The 26,882-nt window shown below is 33.4% G+C and overlaps 1 protein-coding gene across 3 annotated transcripts in view; it reads right to left on the reverse strand.

The window, feature by feature from the left end:
• The window catches only part of LOC114331211 (probable G-protein coupled receptor Mth-like 6), a 102,877-nt gene that overhangs the window by 14,209 nt on the left and 61,786 nt on the right, over positions 1 to 26,882 (reverse strand). The window contains exons 4-7 of one of the 3 annotated variants that reach the window (XM_028280706.2): positions 17,019 to 17,206; positions 16,078 to 16,255; positions 7,648 to 7,790; positions 179 to 281 (exon numbers count right to left, since the gene is read on the reverse strand). In XM_028280706.2, the coding sequence (XP_028136507.1) occupies positions 179 to 281; positions 7,648 to 7,790; positions 16,078 to 16,255; positions 17,019 to 17,206 (612 nt within the window). Of the gene's footprint in view, positions 1 to 142; positions 282 to 7,647; positions 7,791 to 16,077; positions 16,256 to 17,018; positions 17,207 to 26,882 lie in introns of all 3 variants that reach the window. The other 2 variants (XM_028280708.2, XM_028280707.2) reach the window with 2 other exon arrangements.

A 26,882-nucleotide genomic window follows, 5' to 3' on the forward strand; every position in this document is an offset into this window, starting at 1 on the left:
CATAAGCAATATGCTCATAATATTATAACACGTTTCAGTAAAAAGTATTACATTTATATAAATTTCAGCAAAAAAATGTTTCCTAGATGTCCTCTCATTCTAAAAGTTGGGAAGACTACATTCTTTTTATGTCTACTCATACCACTGCTATGTATTAGTAGTTTTTAAACAACAATACTTGTTTAAAGAATAGTCTTCGTATATTCGTGAGCCCGTTGGAGTCTTAAAAAAATCAACATAAATTGATCTCTTGCAGAGGAAGATGATAAAAATGGCGACACCTAGAAAGAGAACAGAAAGACGTACAAAATAATTTGTTAATAAATTTTATAAGAGAAGTTATGATATATACGTACATATTTTTTTCACAAAGTTAAACATTAGCAGTAACATAAACAGTAAACATTTCTTGGTACAATAGGACTGGATAGCTGTGGGGAATAGAGCATTAAACTCCCTACTAAATCATCATTATTAAGATCCAAGTTGCTAAAAAGAAGCTGGGCAGTAGACCAGGGCGCATCTGTAAAAATATTAGTACATTTGGATGTTGAGAGATGACTCATATCTTTTTGCAGAAATTGCTTGAAAATAACTCATATAATAATATTTGAGTTATCCTCCCACTCAAAAAGGTCCGGAACATTGTTTAATTAATCAAAATATTAAAAAATGAAGAAAAATTCGATTTTTTCTTCGTTTTTTGATTATAACTTTAAAAGTATTCATTTCCGAGAAAAGTTGCACTAGCATAAAAGTTGCGTAATTAAATTTTCTACAATATAGGATTAATTAAATATTTTAAAAATTGTCACCCTTGTTGCAAAATAACAATAATTGCGAAAAAACTATAAAAAAAAAAGAAGTACATATTCGCATTTTACGTTTTTCAACAATTTATGCTACACTTAGGACCTTCATATTTCACCCAGAAAAACTTTATGGTATAGTAAAACAATGCTGTAAATTGTATTAAGATCGGTTTAATAGACTTTGCAAAATAAATTTAGCAATCCAGCTTTCGCAAAGAAAATTCATTTTTTCAAAGTGTTGCAGGACTGAAAATAAAGCAGACAGCAAGTTGAATTCTTTTACGTATAGAAAAATACAGCTTCTTTCATTTGCAATTTGCAAAATTAAAATCCGTTAACTACCACGGCGTCAGGAATTTTTTTTGTTCATATATTTTAACTTAGAAAATAAAAGTTTATTATTTTTAAGCATATGCAATTGTTTAAACAATATTTCACAAACAATAATCAAATTAGTTTGATTTTTGTGGAATTAAAATATCAAAATACAACAAAATATAGAGTAAAAAAATAATATTATAGATAAAGGTTGGAAGAAATTTTGGTGGAAATCAACTTGTGTGAATCGAACACCACTGTCCCGTAGCACCAAAAATTAATGTTTATTTAAAAAAAATCTTGACGCCGTAGTAGTTAACCGATTTTAATTTTGCAAATTGTAAATGGAAGGTAAAGTACTCTTCTATATGGAAAAAAAGTTAAATTTGCTATCTGCTTTATTTTCAGTCCTGCAACATTTTGAAAAAATGAATTGTTTTGCGAAAGCTGGATTGCAAAATTTATTTTGCAAAATCTATTAAACTGATCTTAATTAAATTTACAGTATTGTTTTACTATATCATAACATTTTTCTGGGTAAAATATGAACGTCCAAAGTGTAGCATAAATGGTTTAAAAACGGAAAATGCAAATACTTGTTTTTTATGGTTTTTTCACAATTATTGCTATTTTGCAACGAAGGGTAACAATTTTTAAAATTTTTAACTAATCCTCTATTGTAGTAAATTTAATTACGCAACTTTTATGTCAGTGCAACTTTTCTCGGAAGTAAATACTTTTAAAGTTATAATCAAAAAACGAAGAAAAAAATCGAATTTTTCTTTCATTTTTTGACATTTTGATTATTTAAACAATATTCCGGGCCTTTTTGAGTGGGAGGATAACTTAATTATTGCTATATGAGTTAATTCCAAGTAATTTCTGCAAAAAAATATGAGTCGCCTCTCAACGTCCATCACAAAACAGATGCGCCCTGGACTACAGGTCATGTGATAAGATCAGAGGCAGACAGAGTGTAAAAGACACTACATTTTGACCAGAGACCAGACGGTAGAAGATCAGTAGGCCGTCCCAGAAAAGGACAGAAAGATGATGTTCAAGCCGATTTATCTAGGATTGGGGTACAAGATACAACAATGGGAAAACAAAGCGCAAGATGGTAGAAGATGGAGAGCTATATTGGATGCGGCAAAGACTCACCATGAGTTGTTATGCAAGTTAATAAGAAGAAAAAGAAGAATAGAAATGAAGACATTCATAGGAACCTGGGCGGTAGAATCGTCTTCTTTTTCTTCTACTTTTTTGTCTGTTTTTCTTAGACGTCACCTTCTACCCCAGTGGAATATTATCATTACACCTTTTACATGGACGACCTGTGCTTCTTCCTTCAATTAACGACTTATCCCAGGCTATTCTAACTATATTCTCTTCTATTCGACTAATATAGGTGTTCCATTCTCATTTTCTTTATTGTATCCGTTCATTAATGTTTTGTACTCTGTATAAATTTCTAATCTTACTACTTCTTGTTCTCTCTTGTTGTATTTTTGCGGTTATTCTTTTTAGTCAATATTAGTCTTCTATGTCAAATTCCTTGGCTTTGGTATTACACTGGTGTAATATTCGTAATAAATCTTTTTCATTCTCTGCTATCAGATTTGTGTCGTTGGCGTAGCATACTATCTTTGTTTCTTTGTTTTCCATGACCATTTGGTATCCTTTTTTATTATTACTTGTTTTACAACTACTACCTCTTCTAATATGAGAATAAATATCAGTGGCTTCAATAGTAAAGTAGCGAAGTAATCCAAAATAGTAAAAATTGTAAAAATACGAAAATTTGAATATTTTCGTATTTTTATGAGTTTCGATACGGGGTCCTCCACCTCTGCAGGGCAAAATATGTGGAAAGAGGAGTCCTAGTCAAAAAAGAACATCATGACTTTGTAATCTACGTAAGTGGTCTCCCTTCAGAGCTGGGGCGAATAAAATTTTGATAGCCAATATGAACGTTCAGTAGTGGACACGACACTAAGAGAAGAAGAACAAGAACTCAATGAATCCCCTGGTTTCAGTTGTAATGTCGTTGTTCAGACGTTTTTGTTTGACCATTTACTTCAATTCTACTGGCAAAATAATGTCAGTAATGAGGCTTTAACTTATAGGAAGGAAGACCTTTGCTTTTATTTTAGTCCAATATTTGAGGTGAAAGCAGAGTATATTGCTCAAAATTATGCATATTAGTGCCTTGTGCAAGACTTAATGTTCAAGAAGGGATCATTGGACAAAACTTATAAGACATTATAATTGCTTATTTGTCTGAAGGAAGACCAGGATGCAATAATATTCATCACAGGTGTATGTGAAAAAAAGTTGTTAATGGTTTTACCGTTGTTTTACTAATAAATAAGATCTTCGGTATTTGTATACTCTGATAACTTTGCCAACATTCGGGCAGGCACCTAAATATGCAGGCGTTATTTAATAAGAAATATGTGAAGTAAAGTAGGCAATATATTTAATATAACATAAACAAAAACATTTGAGGTGGAAACTGTATCGAAAATTATGATCGTATATAAAGAAATATTATTTAAAATATATATTGTAGGTAGTTTTAGTAAATACCAAAACATAAAATAAAAAATTAAATATTTGTTTTACTTTACCTATCAAAATAATCATCATATTATGCAAAACTTTAAACTAAGAAATGATTTATACCTGCTATGTGTATTTGGAAAACAGCCAAAACTTTAACTTTAAACCATAGACATAATAGTTACCTAGACTGCGCGCTGCAATCTAAAACTGTTCCCCCAGTGAGACAGATAAAATGTTTGTAATTAGGGTATGTACCTATACCTATCTCTTTCCAATCGGCGGCAGTGAGAAAGTCACGTAGTCGATAAACCCAACATCGTGCCCAACATCATTGGATAAACTACGTCGATTTGAAAGAGATGCAAACTCTGTTTACAAACGCTTTTCTCTGTCGCACTGGGGGATTACTTTTAGATTGCAGCGCGCAGTCTGTGCCTACAGTACCAGTATAGATTTAATTTAAAGAATTCTGTACAATAACTTCTCTATTAAAATTTATGATAGCCAATTAGTTGTAGATTAAAGTATTTTAAATAACAATAACGCAAACAAAGAATTTTTACAGTAGGACATGAAACTATAATTAAGTACCTATAACAATAGACTACACTCTCATAATAACAAAACAGTGGAACATAAAACTAAAATATATGTACATGGGGGGAAATATATTATCTACAAGCAAAAAATGACTCTAATTTCTTTTTGCAGATCTTCAAAAGTTCTTTAAATATATATTGAAAATATGAGGAGGACGTGCACAACCCTCTCTCCTCTTTATGGATATGGCACCTGTTACCTGTTACATATTGAACCGTGGTAACAGGTAGTCTATTCCTAGTATTAAATCCAGTGCAACATCTTTAGTCCATGTCATAGCTCATTGGAGTTAGTTGTAAAAGATTTTTAATAAAGTTTTCAGCTTAAGGCTATGGGTACATAATTCACAAATATTTTACGTGTATCTCTACTTTTTCTGTCTTTACACGGCAAATTACGTGTAGTAAAATTCACACTGGTATGGATATGTAAACATTACTAGAATGTCATTCTACTTGAAAATGTCATCATTAATTTAAAGAGATGGGTTTTGAATGTTCTTGGATAACTGTTATTTTTATAATTGGAAATTATTAATTCAGTTAATAAATGTGATAATTTTTTCACTAACTATGTATTCAGTGATTGTAATAATTTATTTGTACAACAAAGACTAATACTCAATCGAGAAAAGAGGAAAAGTGTTAAAGTGATTTTTTAATAATATATTGTTATGGAACGCTTAAATTTTGAACATCTTTAACAACAAAATACTTGGATCACAGAATATATTATCCTGATGTATTCTCTGCTTGGATCTTCCACAAATAATACACAATAAATAACTTTTTATTAAATTCACGTCTTAAACCAATTATTTATCAAATACACTATATTTCTATAATATTTAATCAATAACTCAACATATTCCCGATGTAATGTCAAATATTCAAAATTTAAAATTGTCACTGATTGTCAGTGTCTGACTGACAATATATGCTGACAATATATTCGGCTGAGTGCGTTGTAAGACAAAGATAGATTTGGAAAATATTACCACGGCATTGTGTTTATTTTTTTCGAATCCTGAAAAAACCAATAAATATTTTTGAAAAATTTAAACGCAGAATGAAAGACTAAATTATTACCGAGGGCCGAAAGTCCCTTAGAATAAGTAAAAAGTTTATTTTGAATGATATATTTGAAATTAAAAATCACACTAAATTTTCTCTTAGTTTCTCACCCCTGTAACTTATTAAAATAAACATTATAGAAGTTCTCAGGGACTTTCGGCCCTCGCTAATAACGTGATCTTTCATTCTGCGTTTAAATTTTTCAAAAATACTTATTAGTTTTCTCAGGATTCGAAAAAAATGAATCCCCATTTGAATAGCATTGCAGCCGAAAATACGTACCGATCCTCTTAATAGTGAATCTAAATTCTGAGTATTTGCTGTTGAGTGCATATTTTCGTCGGTATTTAGCACGGTCTTGTATCAATTTTTGTATCTTGTAAGAGATGTTGTCTTTTAAAAGCATACTCCCGAACTGCTGTGAACAGCTTGGCTGACATCGTGTTTCGTTGCCTAAAAAGTCTCTCCACGAATGAGACCTTCTTACTTTTTTAATGGAGTTGCAAACTTCTATAAAAAATCAACATTGACTTGAGAGAGAGAATTATACTTTATTGATACAATGTACACTTCCCGTCATAAAAAACTGGTACACTTTTTTTTCCCAATGTAAACCTGTGTTCAGACTGGACACAATGGTTCGTGAATCACTTCGTTGGTGCCATCACAGATAACGGAATTGCACTTTTTCGCTTTTTTCGTCTATAACCAAAAAGTTAAGCATTTTAAAAAAATTTGAGAGTAAGAAACTCATAAATCGTCTAAAAAATTTCAATATGGCTTTCACTGAATATGTCTATCCTTATTGGTTGCTTAGAAAATTGCAAAATAAATCATACATTTTGAGTTTTTATAAATATTCATAACTTATGTAAAAATTAACTTAGAACCTTCGTATTACATGAATTGCTAAGACTTCTGGTGTTTAAATTACATTTTAAATTTCAAAGCAATTGGTCAAATAGTTTTAAAGTTATTTAATTTGTTTATCCTAAATTCATTTTTTTTTTGCAACACTATAAGTCAGAAAACTATGAGGTTACAGTAAGACTTCTGACAGTTTATGGAAGAAGAACATTTATACTATGGACTTAATTACAAAAAAATGACAAAAAGTAATGTTAAACAGTGTAAAATTATTTTGAAAAACACGTCGATTTTTTCCTTACTTATAAACAATGAAAATAACTTTTTAACCGTTACCCGTAGAAAAATTATTTTTTCATATTTGGAAAGACTGAATTTTATACACATTTAGAAAGAAAAACATTTATCTGAGGACAATTAGGGACGAAGTTAGCCCCCCTTTTTTTAATTCACATGTTTTTGCAAAATAATTTTTGCCGTATTTAGAATTATTTTTTGTTATTTTTTTTAATTAAATTAATAGTATAAATCTTCTTCTTTCATAAACTATCTAAAGTATTAGTGTTATCTAAAGTATTAGTGTTACTTCATCATTTTCTGACTTATAGCGTTGCAAAAAAAATTAATTTGGGATAAACAAATTTAATACCTTTTAAACTATTTGACCAATTGCTTTGAAATTTAAGATATGACTTAAGCACCAGAAGTCCCAGCATTCCGTGTAATAAGAACGTTTTAAGTTAATTTTTACATAAGTTGTGAATATTTATAAAAACTCAAAATTTATGATTTATTTTGCAATTTTCTAAGCAACCAATAAGGTTAGACATATATTCAGCGAACGTCATATTGAAGTTTTTTTATACGATTTATGAGTTTCTCACTCTCAAATTTGTTTAAAATACTTAACTTTTTGGTTATAGATGAAAAAAGCGAAAATTTACCGTTTTTTTGATCTTCATTTGTTAATAACTATGTATATCATCAAAATCGGCTGCAGGAAACATATAGGTTATTAATATAGATGTCCATACTACTCAAAAAATTTGGTTTCGGTCTGGAGGGGGTTGTGTCACCAACAGGATATTTTTTTCCTTATTTCTCTGAACTAATAGGTCAATAAACTACTCTGTTTTAATAAATAAGGTAATATGATAAAGTTATTTCAGGATATATACTCATATCATAATTTATACCTATAATTGATATGATAGTTACACACCTTCAATCTCCTTAAAACTATAAAACTTGGAATATCATGTTACCTCATGCTTTATCATTTATATAAATAATTTATTACTCAGTAAAAATTACTTTTGCTTGTAGATATAAACATATATAGGAGTGTGGTTTTTATAAACATTATATTATACGAGTGTGGTTTTTATAAGCACACTATTTAGTTTAAATACCTTGTAAACAATTGATGCAGTCAATAACTATTTCAAAATTTCTCCAGAAAGTCCCTGCATTGTTCAAGTCGACGAATCCAGACACTGTGTCCACAATGAATGTTATTCCCATAATAACTGCTAGTTTTATTATTAAAAATAACCTACAAGTAAAAATAGGATTATTAATATTATCTAGGGATCACCATCTGAAAATCAATAAATCTAAGACAAAAATAATGGTGGTCGACAGATTCGACACTATTCAACTGACTAACATGTTACAGGAATACCAGGTAGTAAACACCTTTTTTCTATCTCGGGTCTAGTATAACTAACGATGGTAACTGTGAAGCAGAAGTTCGGAGACGTATTGGTATGGCAAAAAATGCGATGAGTCGCCTAACTAAAGTTTGGAAAGACAGATCTATCTCTCAAAATATCAAGATGAGACTGGTGAATGCCCTTGTATTCTCAATATTTCTATACGGAGCAGAGACTTGGACTCTTCGCGCATGCGAGCGACAAAAAATTGATGCCTTTGAGATGTTGTAGCTGGAGAAGAATGCTACCCATACCTTGGATAGCTCATAGGACAAACGTTTCCATTCTAAACCAACTCAATATTAAAAAATGGCTGTCCACAATATGTCTGCAGCGAATTCTGCAATTATTTGGTCACGTGATTCGCAGAGGTGACGACAGTTTAGAGAGATTAATTGTTTCTGGAAACGTTCCGGGGAGAAGATCAAGAGGACGATCACCAACTAGATGGTCTGACCAAATAAAGCGTTCAGCTGGAAACTCATTCTGCGAAGCTCTTAGAGCAGCTGAAGATAGAGACCAATGGAGAAACATTGTCAGGAATATTGGAAGAAATCACGATCCTCAGTAATGGGGAAACGACAAGAGAGAGAGAGAGAGAGAGAGAGAGAGAGAGAGAGAGAGAGAGAGAGGAATTACCTGCATTCGATACCTTTCGATAAACTATGAAATAAGAGAAGTTTCGAAAGCAGAAGTCATCGTCAGATTTATCGAGGTGCAAAAACTCAGATAGATGAGACATTTAGAAAGAAGAGATCCAGAAGCAGTTATCAAGAAAACTACGAACTGGAAATCAGTAATAGGTAAACCGCGAGGAACACACAAAACGAGATGGGAGAGCCAGATAATAGAGGACCTTAGGAAGATAGGAGTTATACAATCTTCTTCTTTTTCTGGTACCATTACAACCCAGGGTGGGTCTTGGCTGACTACACAACTCGCTTCCATCTCGAACGGTCGTCCATGATAGTTGGGTCAGTGGGTAGCCCCATTGTTCTTAGATCTGACCATATATTGTCTCTCCATCGCATTCGTAGGCGTCCTAAGGGCCTTCTTCCTGTGGGGGCTTCCTTCCAGATCAGTTTGGTAAGGCGGTTATTAGGGAGTCTATGAACATGACCAGCCCATCTTAGACACTGGGATTTAATTTCTTGGACTATGTCATTCGCCCTATACATCTGCTTGACCTCAGCATTTGTTCTCATTCAGTAGTGGTTGCTATTAGGGTCGTGATATGGTCCAAAGATCCTTCTGAGGATTTTTCTCCCAAAACATCTAAGTTTTCTTTCCATTGCTTTTGTCAGCGTTCATGTCTCACACCCATACATGAGCACCGGTCTAATCACTGTTTTATATATTCTGATCTTTGATGCTCGTGTTATGCTCTTATATTTAATAGTATTGTGGAGGCTATACATACATCTCAAAATTAACAAACTCATAAAAAGACAAATTAAACAGGCCAAAGAATCCTGGCTCGAGAATTCATGTAAAGAAATAGAAGACCTCCAAAAAAAGCATGACAGTTTCGACCTCCACAAGAAACTTAAATATACCTCCGGAATTAGAAAACAGAAAAATGCTCACGTACTTAAAATCGCAGACGGAAAAATTTGTGATCACGAACAACAGTGCAAAGAATGGGAGAGACACATCAGTGACCTTTTTGACGATGCTTCTCGAGAAAATGCTCCAAATACTACCTGTGACAACCAATTAGACAGAGGTCCCAGTATACTGAAGTCAGAAGTCATAAAAGCAATACAACAAGCCAAAAACAATAAAGCACCTGGACCAGATCAAATCCCTGTTGAGCTACTTAAACTTTTGGATGAGGAAAACATTACCTACTTGACTACTTTCTTTAACAAAATTTACAACGAAGGAAAAATACCAGATGATTGGTTGGAGTCACTGTTTATAACATTACCAAAGAAAAGCAGGCCCACCAAATGCAGCGATTTTAGACTAATCAGTTTGGTGAGTCACACACTTAAGATACTTTTACGTATTATACAAAACCGAGTATTCCTTCTGTGCGAAATTAGAATAGGTAATAAGCAATTTGGATTTAGAAATGGTCTAGGAACTAGAGAAGCACTATTTTGTATGCGCGTTCTATTACAAAAAAGTTGTGAATTCCGAAAGAACGTTTATGTTTGTTTCATCGACTTCGACAAGGCATTCGACCGAGTACAACATGATCACTTTTCGATTGCCTGCAGGCAGCAGGACTTGACACTACGATATAAGACTGCTGAAATACTTATATTACAATCAAGTAGCCTCTATCCAAATTGGAGACAGTCGTACTGAAAAACTGCCGATAAAACGTGGAGTACGACAAGGTTTTGGATGACAGACAAGAGGGAGTAAGGCTAGGCGGAGAAGTAATCAACAATATTAGATACGCTGACGATACAGCCATTCTTGCTGAAAATTTACAAGATCTTCAGACACTACTAAACCTAGTCAGTGAAGCAAGCTATCGGAGAGGCCTTAAAATCAACATTTCAAAAACAAAGTGGATGGCCGTTGGAAAGATTAATATAGATCAAGGTCAGCTTTCTCTTGATGGAGAGGAGTTAGAACGGGTAAATCATTTCAAGTACCTTGGCAGTTGGTTAAATGTAAATTGTGACTCTGATGAAGAGATAATAACTAGGATCGAAATATCACGGAAGGCTTTTATGACCTGGAAAACAGTTTTATGTAATAGAAACCTGTCGATGAATATTCGAAAGAAGGTGCTGAAATGTTATGTGTGGTCTATCCTATTGTATGGTTGTGAGACATGGACATTAAAAACCACAATGCTAAACAAAATAGAAGCATTCGAATTGTGGTGCTATCGACGAATCCTAAAGATATCGTGGGTTTCGCACACTTCCAATGAAGATGTTCTTCAAATGATGAATTCGGAACGTCTGCTCATAAGCATCATAAGGAGGAGAAAAACAGAATATTTCGGCCATATAATTAGAGGACCTAAATACCATCTGCTTCGCCTTATAATACAAGGAAAAGTGGAGGGAAAGAGATGGATTGGTCGAAAGAAACTTTCATGGCTGCGTAATATTAGACAATGGTGTGGCTGCACAGTAGAAGAATTATTTCGCGCAGCAGCCGATAGAGAGAGATTTCAGGAAATTGTAAACATGATGGCGGCCAACGTCTGAATACAGACACGGCACCTAAAGAAGAAGATACATACATCTGTTTGCTGCCTGAATTCTCCCTTTAATCTCTTCCGTGATATCGTTATCTGCAGTGATTGTTGCTCCGAGGTAGTTAAAACTCTCCACTCTTTCAAAGTTATATGGGTATATCGTAACATTTTGCCCTATTCTATCTCGTCCCATTTGTCTGTTGATGCACATGTATTTGGTTTTCTCTTCATGTAGGTACCCTTAAACCAGTTTTCTTTGCCTCTACCTCCAATTTATTCTTCACATTGGTGACTGTGTTTCCCACAATGTCAATGTCATCCGCGTATGCTAGTAGTAATTTTGGTCCATTTACTGTCAGTAATTCTGTTCTAATTTGTGCTGTTCTTACTACTTTCTCCAGGAATATATTAAAAAGGAGAGGTGACAGCACATCAATGATTCTGAGAGTTTGTTATCTATACGTACTTTGGATCTACAGCCGTTTACGCATATCTTAACAAGCTGGATAACTTTTTTTGGAACTGAAAATTCTGCTATTGCATTCCCTTTTAATGCTATCGTACGTTTGTTGGAAATCTGTGAAGAGATTATGGATAGTTCTACTGAATTATCATCCTTTTTCAAGCAGCTGTTTTAGAGTAAAAATCTGGTCTATGGTCGATCTATTTTTTCTGAAGCAGGCTTGGTATTCCCCTATGAAATCTTCTATAAACAGTGTTAGCCTAGTTAATAGGATGTTTGATAAGATTTTATATGCCGTATTAAGTAAGGAGATGCCTCAGTAATTAAAGCTCTTAGTTTTGTCTTCTTTTTTATAACTGAGGATTATTACACTTTCGTGCCATTTTGTTGGTATTTTCTCTTCTTTCCATATAAGTGTTATTAGTTGTGTATTTGTCTATGTAAAGTTTCTGTTATAGAATGGAAATCCATATTCAAAAAGAAGAAAGAATGAAGAAATATTTTGGAGAACGCCAAACCACACAAGTATAGACAAAAAAGTTAATGCGGAGTAATTTCCCGGAACAAATGAATCAGAATAACCCAAAGTGGGTGGCAATCGCTCCATCAAGAGTGTAGATGTCATGACGATAATTTATGTGCGGTATGCTACTGAAATGGTAGGAGTACAGGAGTAAGACAAGGAGATACCATCTCGCCCAAGCTATTCAACCAAGCGCTAGAAGATGTGTTCAAACAACTGCACTGGGATGGTTTGGGTATAAACATAAACGGGCAATATCTGAATCACTTACGATATGCTGATGATATTGTATTAATAGCAGAAAGAAGTGAAGAATTACAAAGAATGATGGAAGAACTAGATAGAGAATCTACAAAGATAGGACTGAAGATGAATTACAGTAAAACAAAAACCATGACCAATCAACAAGAAGAACTAGTAATTACAGTGGCACAAACAAGAATAGAACAAGTAAAAGAATATATATATCTAGGACAAATCACTAGATTAAATAGAGAAAATCAGACCGAAGAAATAAAGAGAAGAATAAGGTTGTCCTGGGCATCATTCGGAAAACTGTCTTATATTCTAAAGAACAGAAAATACCCGCAATACCTAAAAACAAAAGTCTTCAATCAATGTATACTCCCTGTTTTAATATATGGCTCTCAGACATGGACGTTTACAAAAGAGAATATGGAAAAAATAGCAAAGACAGAAAGAGCCATGGAAAGACAAATGCTGAACATTAAATTATCAGACAGGAAAAGAAACGAATGGATCCGTAACAAAACAAAAGTGAAAGACGTCTCTACCCAAGTAGCAAAGCTTAAATGGAAGTTCGCCGGACACACCCTACGGCAGAAGGATGAAAGATGGACTAAGATGGTAATACATTGGAGACCATGGAACCACAAACGAAAAAGGGGAAGGCCACAGATGCGATGGTCAGATGACCTGAAGAAACACACTGGGTCAAAATGGATGCAAATTGCCCAAGATAGAGTGGCATGGAAGAAGGAAGAGGAGGCCTATATCCAAGGATGGATGTTTAGGGCTGATTAGATAGATAGATAGATAGATGCTACTGAAATGCATAGGTATTTACCTATGCCTCAAACTTGTCGCGAAATGTAAGAAAAATCATTGTTCTTACATTTCTCTTGCCAAGATGTAGTATCCGGCAAATTTTAATTAATTTTTGATCTGTTTGTCCTTCGTCCAGTGTGTGTTTAATGTTATTTATTAGTTGCAAAATTCTTTGAATTACGTTCTTGCCATACACATGTTATCTACATTTTGCTGGGATATCTTCCTGTTTTGACGAAATGCCCCTGATGATGCTAAGTTAGCCAAAGTATATTTGGGCAAGATTTGATTAATCGAAATCTTTCTTTTATCCCTATAAATTCCAATTATTTTTTGGCGTATGGTACTAATCTTCTTAATAATATCGAAGCCAATATTTTATACGTAGTGTTGATTAGTGAGATTCCTCTGTAATTCATGCATGATTCCTTTTTTCCTTTCTTGTGTATTGGTACAATAATACTACCACACCATTCTTTCGGTATTATTTCTTGTTGCCAGGCCTTTTCTATTAATTGATGGATTTTACTTATGAGTTCATGACCACCTGTTTTAATTAGCTCGGCATCAATATTGTCCAGACCAGGGAATTTATAGTTTTTAGGAGTTTTTATGACATGCGTAATTTCTTCCATGCTTGGTGGAGGTATTTCTAATTCGACCGTTTGATACTCATGTTCTCCGTTGTTTCTACCATTTTCATTGTTTTCATCAGTGAAATTTTGGATATTCAGGAGCTATTCAAAATATTCAGCCCACCTTTCTATTATTTTGTTTTCGGCAGCCAGCATTTCTACATTTTTATCTCCCACGAAGTTGGGTGTCCTTCTATACGAGCCTCTCTTATGTTGTCTTATCTCTTTATAAAAATTTTTACTTTGATTGCGTCTGTGTTCTCCTTCTACCTTTTCAATTTGTTGTTACAGATATTGTCTCTTTTTTGCCTAAATGTTCTTCTAGCTGCGGCTCTCTCTCTGCGGAATCGTATACGTTTTTCTTCTGATGGGTTCGACAGATAATATAATCAATTCTTCTTTTGTTTGTTTCTTTTAGTATTCACATTACTCGTCGAACCATTTTTCTTTTTTATTTTTTTTTTGTTCTTCCGATAGATTTCTCTGCTGCTTCTGTAATAGTTGATTTTATGGAGTTCCGTCGCTGATCTACATCTTCACTTTCATTTTCATTTATTTCCAAAACCTGAAACCTATTTCTTAATTCTAGTTGGTACTGTGTTTGATTATTTTCGTCTTTAAGCTTCGTCACATTCCATCTTTCGATCTTTGTGTGTTTATTTATTGTTTTTGTTGAAATTCTTGTTCTGTGCTTGGCCTTAACGAGGAAATGGTTTGTGTCGCTATCTAGCCCTCTCATAGTTCTTACGCTTATTATGCTGCTAGAATGTCTCCCATCAATCAATACGTGATCTATTTGATTATTTGTTCTTCCATCGTTTGATCTTCATGTTACCTTGTTGATCTTTTTCTTAGCGAACTGGGTGCTTTTGATGGCTAAGTTGCAGCCTGTTGCAAAATCGACCAAACGTGAACCATTATCTTTTGTAACTTCATGTAGAATGTAGACTATATCTTCCTGCCACCAGTTTTACGTAGTCTTCTGTGCCTACTTTGCCTTTAGGTCACCTAGTATTATTTTCATATCGTGGTTAGGAGCTTCTGTGTATAGTTGATTTAGAAAGTCGTAGAATTCATTTTTATCAACCTCTGATACGTCTTCGGTTGGTGCATACACTGAGAATATAGTTAAATTGGACCATTTACCTCTTAATCTTACAATGCAGATTCTTTCGTTTATTGGTTTAAAGTCTAATAACTCTGATTGTAGTCTTTCATGTATTACAAAGCCACATCCTCTTTCATGTCGAGTTTCATGTCCAGACCACAGTACTAATGACTTCTGCATGTGTATTGTTCCAGACCCTGTCCATCTCATCTCCTGATTGGCTACTACATCATATCTCACGTCTTCTAGTTGTTTTATTGCTGTCGTGGCAATTCCAGGTCGGTACCAACTTAGTACATTCCATGTTCCTAATAGAATATCCTTTGTCCGTATCTTTCGTTTTTGTTTTTATAGTCTGTCCTATTCCGAGGCAATATTATTCGTTTCGTAGCATTATTGTTTTACATGTATGAATCGGTGATCCGTAGCAAAACCACCTTTTCGGAGGACCATGTTCTCCCTTTCTCGTTTGCCCTGACCCTGCCTTTCATTGTGGTTGGTTACCCAATCTCCAACAAGGTTGCTAGGTTTCCGGGGTCCACCCGTGTGTTCAAGACCACACTTCGTGCAGGTGAGGATATTATGTATACTAAATATATAAAAATAATCATTTTAATATTCATTTCAGTACTGTTTATTTTGCCGCATACTGTATGTATAAAAGAGTTTTTTCTTCAGAATCTCATTATGAGACATCAGCATCAGTTTCTCTGTTATAGTAAACCTACTCGCGGATTTGGCATCTAAAGATCCTTTGGTTAATCGCCAAACGTCTTCTGACTTGCTAGGATATACATTTTAGAATTTATGGTTTTGAACGGTTATATGTATACATTTGTGTTTTTATTTAACATTCATTACTTGTTATTAATTAATAATAGATTTAACTAAATTTTCTATTCTACTAGAGATTCAAAAGGATGAATCTACAGCCAATTTTTCTCTTTTATAAAGAGTCTCACACTCTCCAATGTTGCATCTGAGCGGTTTTTCTCAAAGCTTATTACTGCTTTATAAAGTGGTATGGAAAATACAACGAGTATTTTCACAATAAACAAAGTGATTTCTCACATTTGGTAAAAAAAATAGAAGTAAATGCATAAAAGTTAGCTATAGAATAAATGATAAAGTTCATGAACTAAGATTAAAAAGTTTACTTACTTCTCTTTATCTCGATTAAATTTAACTTTCTTCTCATTTTTTGTATCATTTATTCGTTCTATTTCATTTTTTATCCGTAAACAATACAAAATGGTCTTCAGAAAAAGATAGGCGTTGAGTATTTGAATCAGTAGATGTGGAAGACGGAAAAACAAAAATGGGGCATAATTTCCAGGTCCTAAAAATGTTAAAAATCAATTTTAATACCTGTAGACTATACTAAACTAGCGGAAAAAATATTATTAGGGTCTCCCAATAAGGCCCTAGGAATGGGAATCAATAATATAAATAAAAAGTGTAGGTACAACATAAATAACATGGTTTACAGCAGATAGGTACATAATAAAAAACGCAAAAAAGAAAGCTTTCCCAAAATAGCAATCAATAAAAACAGTAAAATCTTACCAGAAATGTAAAGCCTAAGAATTATTTAAAAAATAAAAAGAAAAATTTAAGTGGTTGGCTGTGTAGCGTAGTTTAAAAAAAGCTTACAATGAAGTAAAAACTTTTGATGTAAATCTTTATTATAAAATTTAAATTATCCAAAAGGATTAAAAAGAACATTTTCTGAAAGTTTTCGGTCTCATCAGACCATCATCAGTGAAAACTTAGTAAAAGTACCTAATTGCAACTAGCCACGTAGCAAGGCGTAATAACTCTTTTATTGCGAATTTAAAATCTTAAATTTAAAAAAAAAGTTGTGACACGAGGTCGGTATTAGGGAAATTTATTTTAAGGAAACATCCTGATCCCTGCAAAAAAAGACATTAGAGTCCTGCAGAAGATGCCATACAACAGATCAGTCCAGATCAGACCAACGTTGTAAAGAAAAAAAAAATATTACCTCTATCTTTCTATTGTGTTACTTATTTTTGTGTATTGTGTTATTTATTTATCATCTATGTTATTTCTATATACGTATGAAAAATACATCAACTTACTCTGTACTATAAAGCAAGCGCTTGTCCCAACATATGGTCTTATAGAGTCTGGTAGAGACTGGATAATACTCAAGATGTAAATTAGAAGAGTTAAAAGCAGTGGCATGCCCCATCCATAAGTCATATAAATTGCCAGTTTCTTTAATTCTGTTCTTCTTTGGTAAACACCAATAGAATGTTTTGTAGAGCTAAAAATTAAGAAGAAAAAATATAAACCAGTGATAATTATCAGAAAAGAAATATCTATTCAGGGGTGGCCAAGCTTCTTGATGTTCCGAGCCACTTTTCCAAAGTTGAAATTTTTCGCGAGCCGCAGTTAAATACGCATTCAAAAAGTCTAAAAATGTTTTAACAGAACTTCATTTATTGAAAACAGAAATAAAATTACGCAATTTTAAAACTTATTTACATTTGTTTTCCTTCTTTTGACAATTCTTTAAAATTTGGTGAATAATTTGTGGCAGCACTTCTCAGTAATTCTTTTTAAAGTCGCGTAAAATGACTAAAATGTATAATACAAATTATAAATTATATCCGTAGCAATAGTTAAGCCGGCTACTCACGATATTGCGGCGCCGTTCAATTTTGTCGAATTCGACTAATTTGACAACAATTTTGATCGTGTGTGACCGTTCATTCAACAAAATCATTACAATTTGACCACAGAAAGACTGCCCCGCCTGCTGCAGTACTACATAATTGATATCATCGATGATTTTGTCGAACGACACCGCAGTACTGTGAGTGGCCGACTTCAAAATTGGTCTGGAGTCGGTTGATTAATTACTGACTTTTATGTCGCGCCACTCTTAATGTTCGTTCGAGCAATTTTCGATATACATATGTCATATCATTTTTAGCTTGGTTGGATGGAAATGGAATTTGTTACAAAGTAGTATTTAGTCTTTCATATTTGTTGTAAGTAGTCTAAAAGATATTTTGAATCACATATGGAACGATAATAATTTTTTTAAATAATAACACAAAATTGAAAAGGATCTCGGGTACATTTATTGAGAGCCACAAGTAATCCTTCAAAGAGCCGCATGTGGCTCGCGAGCCGCAGTTTGGCCACCCCTGTAAGAGTCTATATCATATCAATAATATTCTCTCAATGATTTACTATATATGTATATTGTTCCTTCTTTATTCATTCTTATTTCCTTCTCAGATTTTTCCTTTATCAACCACCGTAATATTTCCAGAGACACAATGTAAACAGCACAACATTTGTCAATTTATCCAAAAGACAATTGAACGCAACAGAGAACCTGGTGCTCTCAAAAGATCTAAATTAAACTGTAACATGCCCATCAGTTCCTGCCCAAAATCAGAAGAAAATGTCAGTAAAGAGGAAGTCTATCAAAGCTCTAAAAGAATAAAATTTAATGGACACAATTTTGGATATAATGATGAAAATAAGTCAATATCACAAGAAAATCCAAGAATTGAATCCAAGTAAAAATGATCCAACCAAATGACTGGAAAAGAGAATATCTAAATGCTCAAATTTAAGAAATACTTGACAGACTACCAAAGATGAAAATTAACACTCCACTAACGTGAAGTTCACACTGGGATTGCAGTAGATACGGTCAAGATAGGAATGCGCATTCAGTGTTGCCACAGTTCCTGTGCGACGCTCTTGAGGGAGCAATTAACAACTGGTGAAGACCGACAACTCTGTGCGTTTATTCCCCATTAGAAATGTATTGCCCTATCTTAGCTGTATTGCATTCTCGGTGTGAATTTTTCAATATAGCAGGACACCACACTTATACGGAGTCCTAAAAATATACAAGGAAAATGTAGGTACTCCTCAGAAAAAATTGTAGCAGCTTTGGTTCTCTTTGCAGCAAACTGTCAAAGTTGCGCCTAGACGTAATATAGCCATTAGCACCAAATGCAAAAACATTCATAAAAATAGTTCAATATTTCTTGAAAAAACTAGCAGACAGACTACAATTCCAACAATATGCTCGTCAGTTTCGATATAAGCAGCCCTTTCACCAATGTGCCATTGGAGAAAACTTTAAAAATAATATGAGTCAAATTAGAAAAGGACCATATTGACAATAAAACCAAACTGAATGTATCAGCTATCATGGAGCCACTATTACATTGTACAGAGATAATATTTACTTTCAACTAGACAATGATTTTTCCAAACAAAATTTCGAATTAGCCATGGACTCACCTTTAGGTTCATTTTTAGCAGATATTTTCAAGGTGATTTTGAATAAAACATTGTGCATAAACAAGACCAATAACCCGCAGTATGGTGCAGATATGAAGATGATGTGTTCTCTATTTAGCCTCATGAACCAGAAATATTGAATACATTTCTGATGGACATCAACAGTAAAGAAAAATCAATCAAATTCGCCACGGACAAGAAAACAATGTTAAAATAAGTGATAATAGCAAAGGGGGATACAGGATAGGCAACCAAAGTTTACAAAAAAACCAATCAACCAACCAACCCAACAAATATTTTAATCATCACTGAAACCTCAACATAAATCATCAAAAGGGATTTTTCAAATCATTATGACAGAGCTCAAAACACCTTCTCCAATTAAAATAGATTTCAGGAAGAAAAAAACCTGCTAACAAAAATTTTAACGGAAAATGATTACCCAGAATCATTTATAAACAAGAAATTTTACAATATTAAAAAAAGGAAACAACAAAACATCATAAGCAATCCAGAAACGCTTTATATCAAAAACAAAGGGGAGCAAAGTATGCTAAATGTGCAGTCACTCGAGCGCTTTGGGGACCTATTGGGTTGTGTGAAGAGTAGGTCCTAAAACCAAAAAAAAGTTAAGTAAAGTTTTCCATTTTAGTGTGGACTTGTCCATTTTTAATTTAATTTTCCATTTCCAACAATCGTTTTTTTTTAGATTATTCGCTATCTATCCATAAGTCGAAAAAATGTCTCGAATCAAAAGTTACTTATTTTTAAAATCAATGGGAAAATCCCAATAGTTGGCTGTATACCATAGTTTAAAAAACCTATACAGAAGTAAAAACTTCAAATTGTATTTTAGTATAAAATCGTTTATTTAAAAACTATCTAAAAGTCATCCACATGGATTGCAAAACGTTTTCGTTCTGAACAGAACATCTTCAGTGCCTGGAATGAAGTATTTCCACGTTAGATTAAGGCAAAAAGGTTAAAATTGTGACTGTTAATGAGAAAAATATGTGGAGAATACTTACATTCCGCAAAGTAGTTGTAACTAGCACACCAATGAAGGTGGTAACTTCCTAATATATGGCTTACATTATAAATTTTAATGAAATATTGTGACTACTAGTCGATGTTAAAAGATTAAATTATCTATGTGCCTACAGAGCAACATGCTTCCCTGCTCGAAAAAACTAGGTACTTGCCATTTGAATTAGCACAGACCAACTGATATGAAAGGAAAAGGAATGACAAAGAGTGACATGACAAGACAAGGTAAAGTCAATTTTTGGTTACGAACTTCAAAAAGTGTAGTTTTATTTTTTGGATTTTAATTAAAACGTAAAGGTAGTTAATAACTGATTGAAAATATAATTAAAACTGTTTAAAAAATATGTTGAGAATCTATTGTAAAGTCTAATTTAGCAACTCTCTAATCCAGAACAACTTTTGGTTTGTTGGAAATAAGTTTGGTATATTTCATGGTTAGAAGGGTGACGTCATCGATTGTAAAATTTAAAGGTGAAAGTTTAATTTAATGTAATAGAATGAGATATATACTATATGTAAACAATAAATGACCTGAAGTGGAGAGATTGGATGGTAAATAAAGCAGATTTTAATTTTAAATGTTATAGATATATGTACTGTTGGTTGCCTAACATGATGAGGAATGTTTAAATTTGGCTGTATACTATTGTAATGATGATTCTGTCTGTTAAAATTGTAAAGGAAATTGTGGAAAAATTAAAGTTAAAATAACTAAAAGAATACAGATCAGGAGTAGATGACAATATTAAAGAAATAATTGTAAACAATGGAATTAATAAAATAGGTAATGAATTAGTAACGAAAAGGAAAATAAATATGTGACAGCAAAATCTAATTACAATTTATGTTGTTTAAGATGGAATAAAATAATTCAAGGAAAAATACCATGAAGGCTTCCAGCAGCAGTGGTTAATGTGTGGGTGAATAACATTTAAAATTAAAATCTGCTTTATTTACCATCCAATCTCTCCACTTCAGGTCATTTATTGTTTACATATAGTATATATCTCATTCTATTATATTAAATTAAACTTTCACCTTTAAATTTTACAATCGATGACGTCACGCTTCTAACCATGAAATATACCAATCTTATTTCCCACAAACCAAAAGTTTTTCTGGATTAGAGAGTTGCTAAATTAGACTTTACAATAGATTCTCAACATATTTTTTAAACAGTTTCAATTATATTTTCAATCAGTTATTAACTACCTTTACATTTTAATTAAAATCCAAAAATTAAAACTACACTTTTTGAAGTTCGTAACCAAAAATTGACTTTACCTTGTCTTGTCATGTCACTCTTTGTCATTCCTTTTCCTTTCATATCAGTTGGTCTGTGCTAATTGAAATGGCAAGTACCTAGTTTTTTCGAGCAGGGAAGCATGTTGCTCTTTAGGCACATACATAATTTAATCTTTTAACATCGACTAGTAGTCACAATATTTCATTAAAATTTATAATGTAAGCCATATATTAGGAAGTTACCACCTTCATTGGTGTGCTAGTTACAACTACTTTGCGGAATGTAAGTATTCTCCACATATTTTTCTCATTAACAGTCACAATTTTAACCTTTTTGCCTTAATCTAACGTGGAAATACTTCCTTCCAGGCACTGAAGATGTTCTGTTCAGAACGAAAACGTTTTGCAATCCATGTGGATGACTTTTAGATAGTTTTTAAATAAACGATTTTATACCAAAATACAATTTTAAGTTTTTACTTCTGTATAGGTTTTTTCCTTTTTTTTTACGTAAGGAATCCAAATCTGCAATAAAAAATGGCGGCTCCTATTTAGGATTTTAAAGTAACCCCCACCCCATCTCCGTGGGGGGTCGTGTTTGGTGCCATTCGATAGATTTTTCTAAAATATTGAATAAGTGTATTTTTCAGTTTTTCGATCTGATGTTCATTTAGCAAAATATCGCGGGATTCGGATTTAAAATATTAAATTTACCCCTCATCCCTCTCCGTGGGAAATCGTGTTTGGAATCATTCGAGAGATTTTTGAAAAATATTGAGTACGTATTTTTTAGTTTTTCGATCTGTCATTCATTTCGCGAAATGTTCGCTTGTTTCTTGTGAAACTTTGGGACTAACCGATTTCCTTACTCTCAGCTCAAATCGTCAGATTTTTTAAATATACACTGTTTTGCATGTACTTAACTTACCTTATCTTAATCTGACGATTTCGAGTTTTTCTAAGGATACATTTTTTTTCGGTCCCCCCTTAACGAACTCCCCTGCGTTAAGAGCCAATATATTGGTAGATGTACATGTTCAGGGTACAAGGTTTCTCCCCATGTCATAATCTGACGCAATCGAGTAACTGCAAAAATCCCCGCTTGGGCTCCCATACCATAAAATATAGGTACTCTTTTTCCACAAAAAAATTAAATAAATATAAGTTTATCATAAATTATGGCACACTGACGAAATTTTCATTGAGCAAATATTTAAATTGGCTATATACCGCATTACGTAAAGTATTTTTTCTATGGGAAAGTTCTGTTTTATATACTGTTTATATGTTCAAAAATAAACATTTCACATTTATGGTTTGGGTCTCGATTAAAAAAGATTTATGTGTTAAAATATTTTGGGAATAAAGGAAAATAGATTGATAATTATCACTTCTAGTGTCTATTTTTAATACTTCTTCTTCTTCTTGTATGTAGGCTTTACAGCCTGTTTCTTCTTCAATATTAGCCTCCTAAATTGTTTAATTTATCGCACCATCTTTTTCTTGGTCTGCCAATACTTTTTCGTCCATTTGGTGACTTATCTCCTGCTATTCGTGCTATCCTATCCTCTGCCATTCTACGAATGTGTTCGTTCCACTCCTGTTCCCGTTTTGTCACCCATCCATTTATGTCTTTTATATTGCATGATATTTTTATGTTTTCGCTTCTCTCCCTATCCAACAGACTTTTCCCTGATATTCGTCGGAGTATTTTCATCTCTGTTGTTTCTAGTAGTCGTCTCGTTTTAGATGTGTCCGAGTCTACACATAAAAAAGAAGAAGTTCTTCGTCCTGGTGACGGTTTAAATCTCGGATATCATTCTTGTCAAGGAAGAATCCTGGCCTATTAACCATTGAGGCTTAACAAAATATCGACTTTAGCATTATTCGCTAAAACTGCACATCATTCTATTTATTTACTGAGCACGGCACGTAGGAACGAAGTTTAAATTTAAACTAAAAAATAATCCAGAAAATCTTATATTATGTAATATTTCACACTGCGTGCATCACATTTTTTATCGGATTGTGTTTGAATGAAGTTGATATAAAACAGTTTCTCTCACAACAATCCAATATTACGTTGGAAAACTCAAGGTTAAGGCTGGATTTTACGCAAATTTTTGCTGTTCTAATGATTGTACCGGAACAAAATGAATGTGTAACAAAATGTTTATAGTTAAAACAATAATTATTAGTTATTTGTTACAGTCGCTTAATTATTTTTATTAAAAGATCGACTTATGTCAATCAGTTGTTTAGATTTGGAGACCAAAATAAGTATTTCTTCTTCAAAAATGAATAACCATTTTCGATTTGTTGCAACACGAAACTACAGCCGCATCATTATTCCAGTTCAATTAGAGAGTGCAGTCTCTCATCAGGAGGCACATAATATGCTGCTCTCTCTGACCCAACTAGGACAAACCCCTGCGTGCAGTCCCGGATTGCAACGAACGAAATGGCAGGGATACCCTAGCGGCAACTGCTACCAAAAAACTAAGTTTTCAATCTAATAGCACATAAAACAACATCCAAAAATGTTATTCTACATCCTACCAGACTGAAAACTATGGGAACCTTCTCTGGTAACACATCCGAGGCTTCCACAATTTGCAAGCCATAACGGATGCTGAGACTAAGGAAGATGAGGGAATTTTACAATTTATAATTATTCACGTCCCATCTGCTCAGCGCGGTAAAGTTCCAACGAGAATGGTTCCCTTCATACTTAGGCCCCCCGTAAGGGTTACTGACGCCTGTGTGCAAAAAGGATTTTGGCGCCCCTTGGGGCATTTTGGGTCATCATGTTTATTGATTTATTTTTTGAAGCTAGATATGTAGGTAGGTGCTTGAAATAAAGCAAAAAACTGAACTTTAGAAGTCATTATAAGTTTTAATGAGTTTTACTCGAAAAGTACTTCATTTTTTGGTTATTTTAGGTTGAAATATTCGATTTGGAATTTGATGAATAGGAAAGTATTTTTCATGAGCCTCAATTTTTCTTTTATTACGTCTATAGACTTCATGAATACACAATTTTTCAGAACAATATGAATACACCATGTTTTTATTTTTTTGAAAGCTACATTTTTGATAACAATATTTTCGATAAAATACTTAGTTTTTGAGTTTAACCGCCTAAAAGCGTGTTCTTTTGTTGAAAAATAAACATTTTCACTCTTGAATAACTCGAAAAATATTGATTTAGTTAGAAAACTCTATAGAGCAAAAGTTGGTCAGAATTAGTCAGTTTATCCATTCCAGAACTTACTTGGAACCTATATTTTTCACCCCCCGAGCACAAGCAACCAACTGCTCAAGTCCAACTTTGAAGTGGAGGGTAAGTAGAAACTAAATCAACATTTTTATGCAATTCGGTGGTGACCCCGAAAATTATACGGTATCACCGTATTTCACATTCATTTACTGAGCTATAGGTACAATAGATAAATAAAACATAGCTATTGTAGTAGCGATACTTTCCGAGATTTTGCTGTTGCAAATTCATTAATTACACCGCTAAAATATATACATACCATCAAAAATTCCTTGTTCAATTGCTAATATTGCCCAGGCAATTTTTGATTGCCGCTGCGCGGTGAACGATGTCAAAATCGTACTGTTAAAGTCTCACCGCCCAGCGCGCAATTCTACCAACAGGGTCTTGATACTATTTAGCCATTTTAGACTGTAGTGATCTGTGATGACAGTAAATTTAGTATCTTCAAGGAAGAACGTAACTTATCTATTCCAAAAAATACGGCCAAAGTTTCCTTCTCCGTCACAGAATAACGTCTTTCCTGTTTAGTCAGTGATCTGAGGTAACAGATAACTTTTTCCTCACCGTTTTGTACTTGACTGGACTGAGTACAACACCTAAACCAAAATGTAAAGCATCACACTGAACCACAAAAGGACAATTAAAATCCAGACAGGTAATATTTGAAACAGTTTTTGGAGTTGGAATATTGATAATTGCCTCTACCTTTTCGGGATCGACTAGCAAACCTGACGAATTAACGATGTAACCAAGATATCGGAGCTCCAGCTTATGTTACACATATAGAACATCCAGAACATCCTTCGAAGCATTGTCCTTATATGATTTTTAATATTGAAAAAGATTGCTTGCCAAAAGCTACAGATACAGGCAATGTCAAAAGAATTCTTAGTGAAATGCTTATGTTTGGAAGGCTAGAGATTAAATTGTTTTCAAATATACATATATTGTAAAATACTTAAGGGGTCAATGTCATCAGGTAATGAAAATAACTATAACGGTTTAATTTCATTAAACAAATCATTGGAGTCTATATCCTTATTATTATCCTGATCTATCAGTCGTTCTTCAAGAACACAACGTTTTAAAAGATCGCTGTCACTTAATTTAAATATGTTTCTTGTGTACTTATACCTAATCCTATTTAATTTCTCAAATTTTGTTTAAAAATTAATTTTTGTTTTTTTTGCAATATTTTTTTCAATTTTTGACCCTTGGTTTTGGCACCCCTAAAGGATGGCGCCCGTGTGCATTGCACACTTTGCACATATGGTAGCGGGGGCCCTGTTCATACTCCAATCAGAGTAAACATGTAAATCAAACGAACCATTCTCGTTGGAACTTTACCGCGCTGAGCAGATGGGATGTGAATTATAAATTGTAAAATTCCCTCATCTTCCTTAGTCTTAGCATCCGTTATGGCTTGCAAATTGTAGAAGTCTTGGAGGTGTTACCAGAGAAGATTCCCATTGTTTTCAGTCTGGTAGGATGTAGCCATTATGATATCCAACCTCCGCTAGGAGATGGAACTTTAAGAAGAAGGATGTAGAATAACATTTTTGGATGTTGTTTTATGTCAGTGGTGCTCAAAGAGTCGATCGCGATCGACCGGTTGATCGCCAAAGTTTTTGAAGTCGATCGCGATTCACGGAAAAATACAAACGGAAAAGATATTATGTCTGCTATCAAAGAAGTCCCATGGTAACGTCCAACGCAACGGTTACTATCATGCGGCTATCTCAGCAATGTTCAATACTTAACGTGAAACGCTCAATAGACGTATCTAAATCATGGGAAAGACTTAAAAAGCAAAGTTAAAAGTGATACTATGAAGTGAATTTTCTTTGCAATTTGACGACTCAACCGATATTAATGATACCGCCCAGTTGTGTATTTTTATTCGGATGGTATTTTCTGATATGTTTGCTAAAGAAGAATTGTTAACAACGCCTCTGAAAAAAAAAATGGCGGAGAAGATATATATGTACCATATTTTGTTTTTTAATTTTGTAAAATAATAGAAGCTACCGATTTACAAACTAGTGTGTATTACAACAGATGGTGCACCATCCATGACTGGCATTAACAATGG

Source organism: Diabrotica virgifera, chromosome 7 (assembly GCF_917563875.1).
Source record: "Diabrotica virgifera virgifera chromosome 7, PGI_DIABVI_V3a".
Taxonomy (NCBI): Eukaryota; Metazoa; Arthropoda; class Insecta; order Coleoptera; family Chrysomelidae; genus Diabrotica; species Diabrotica virgifera.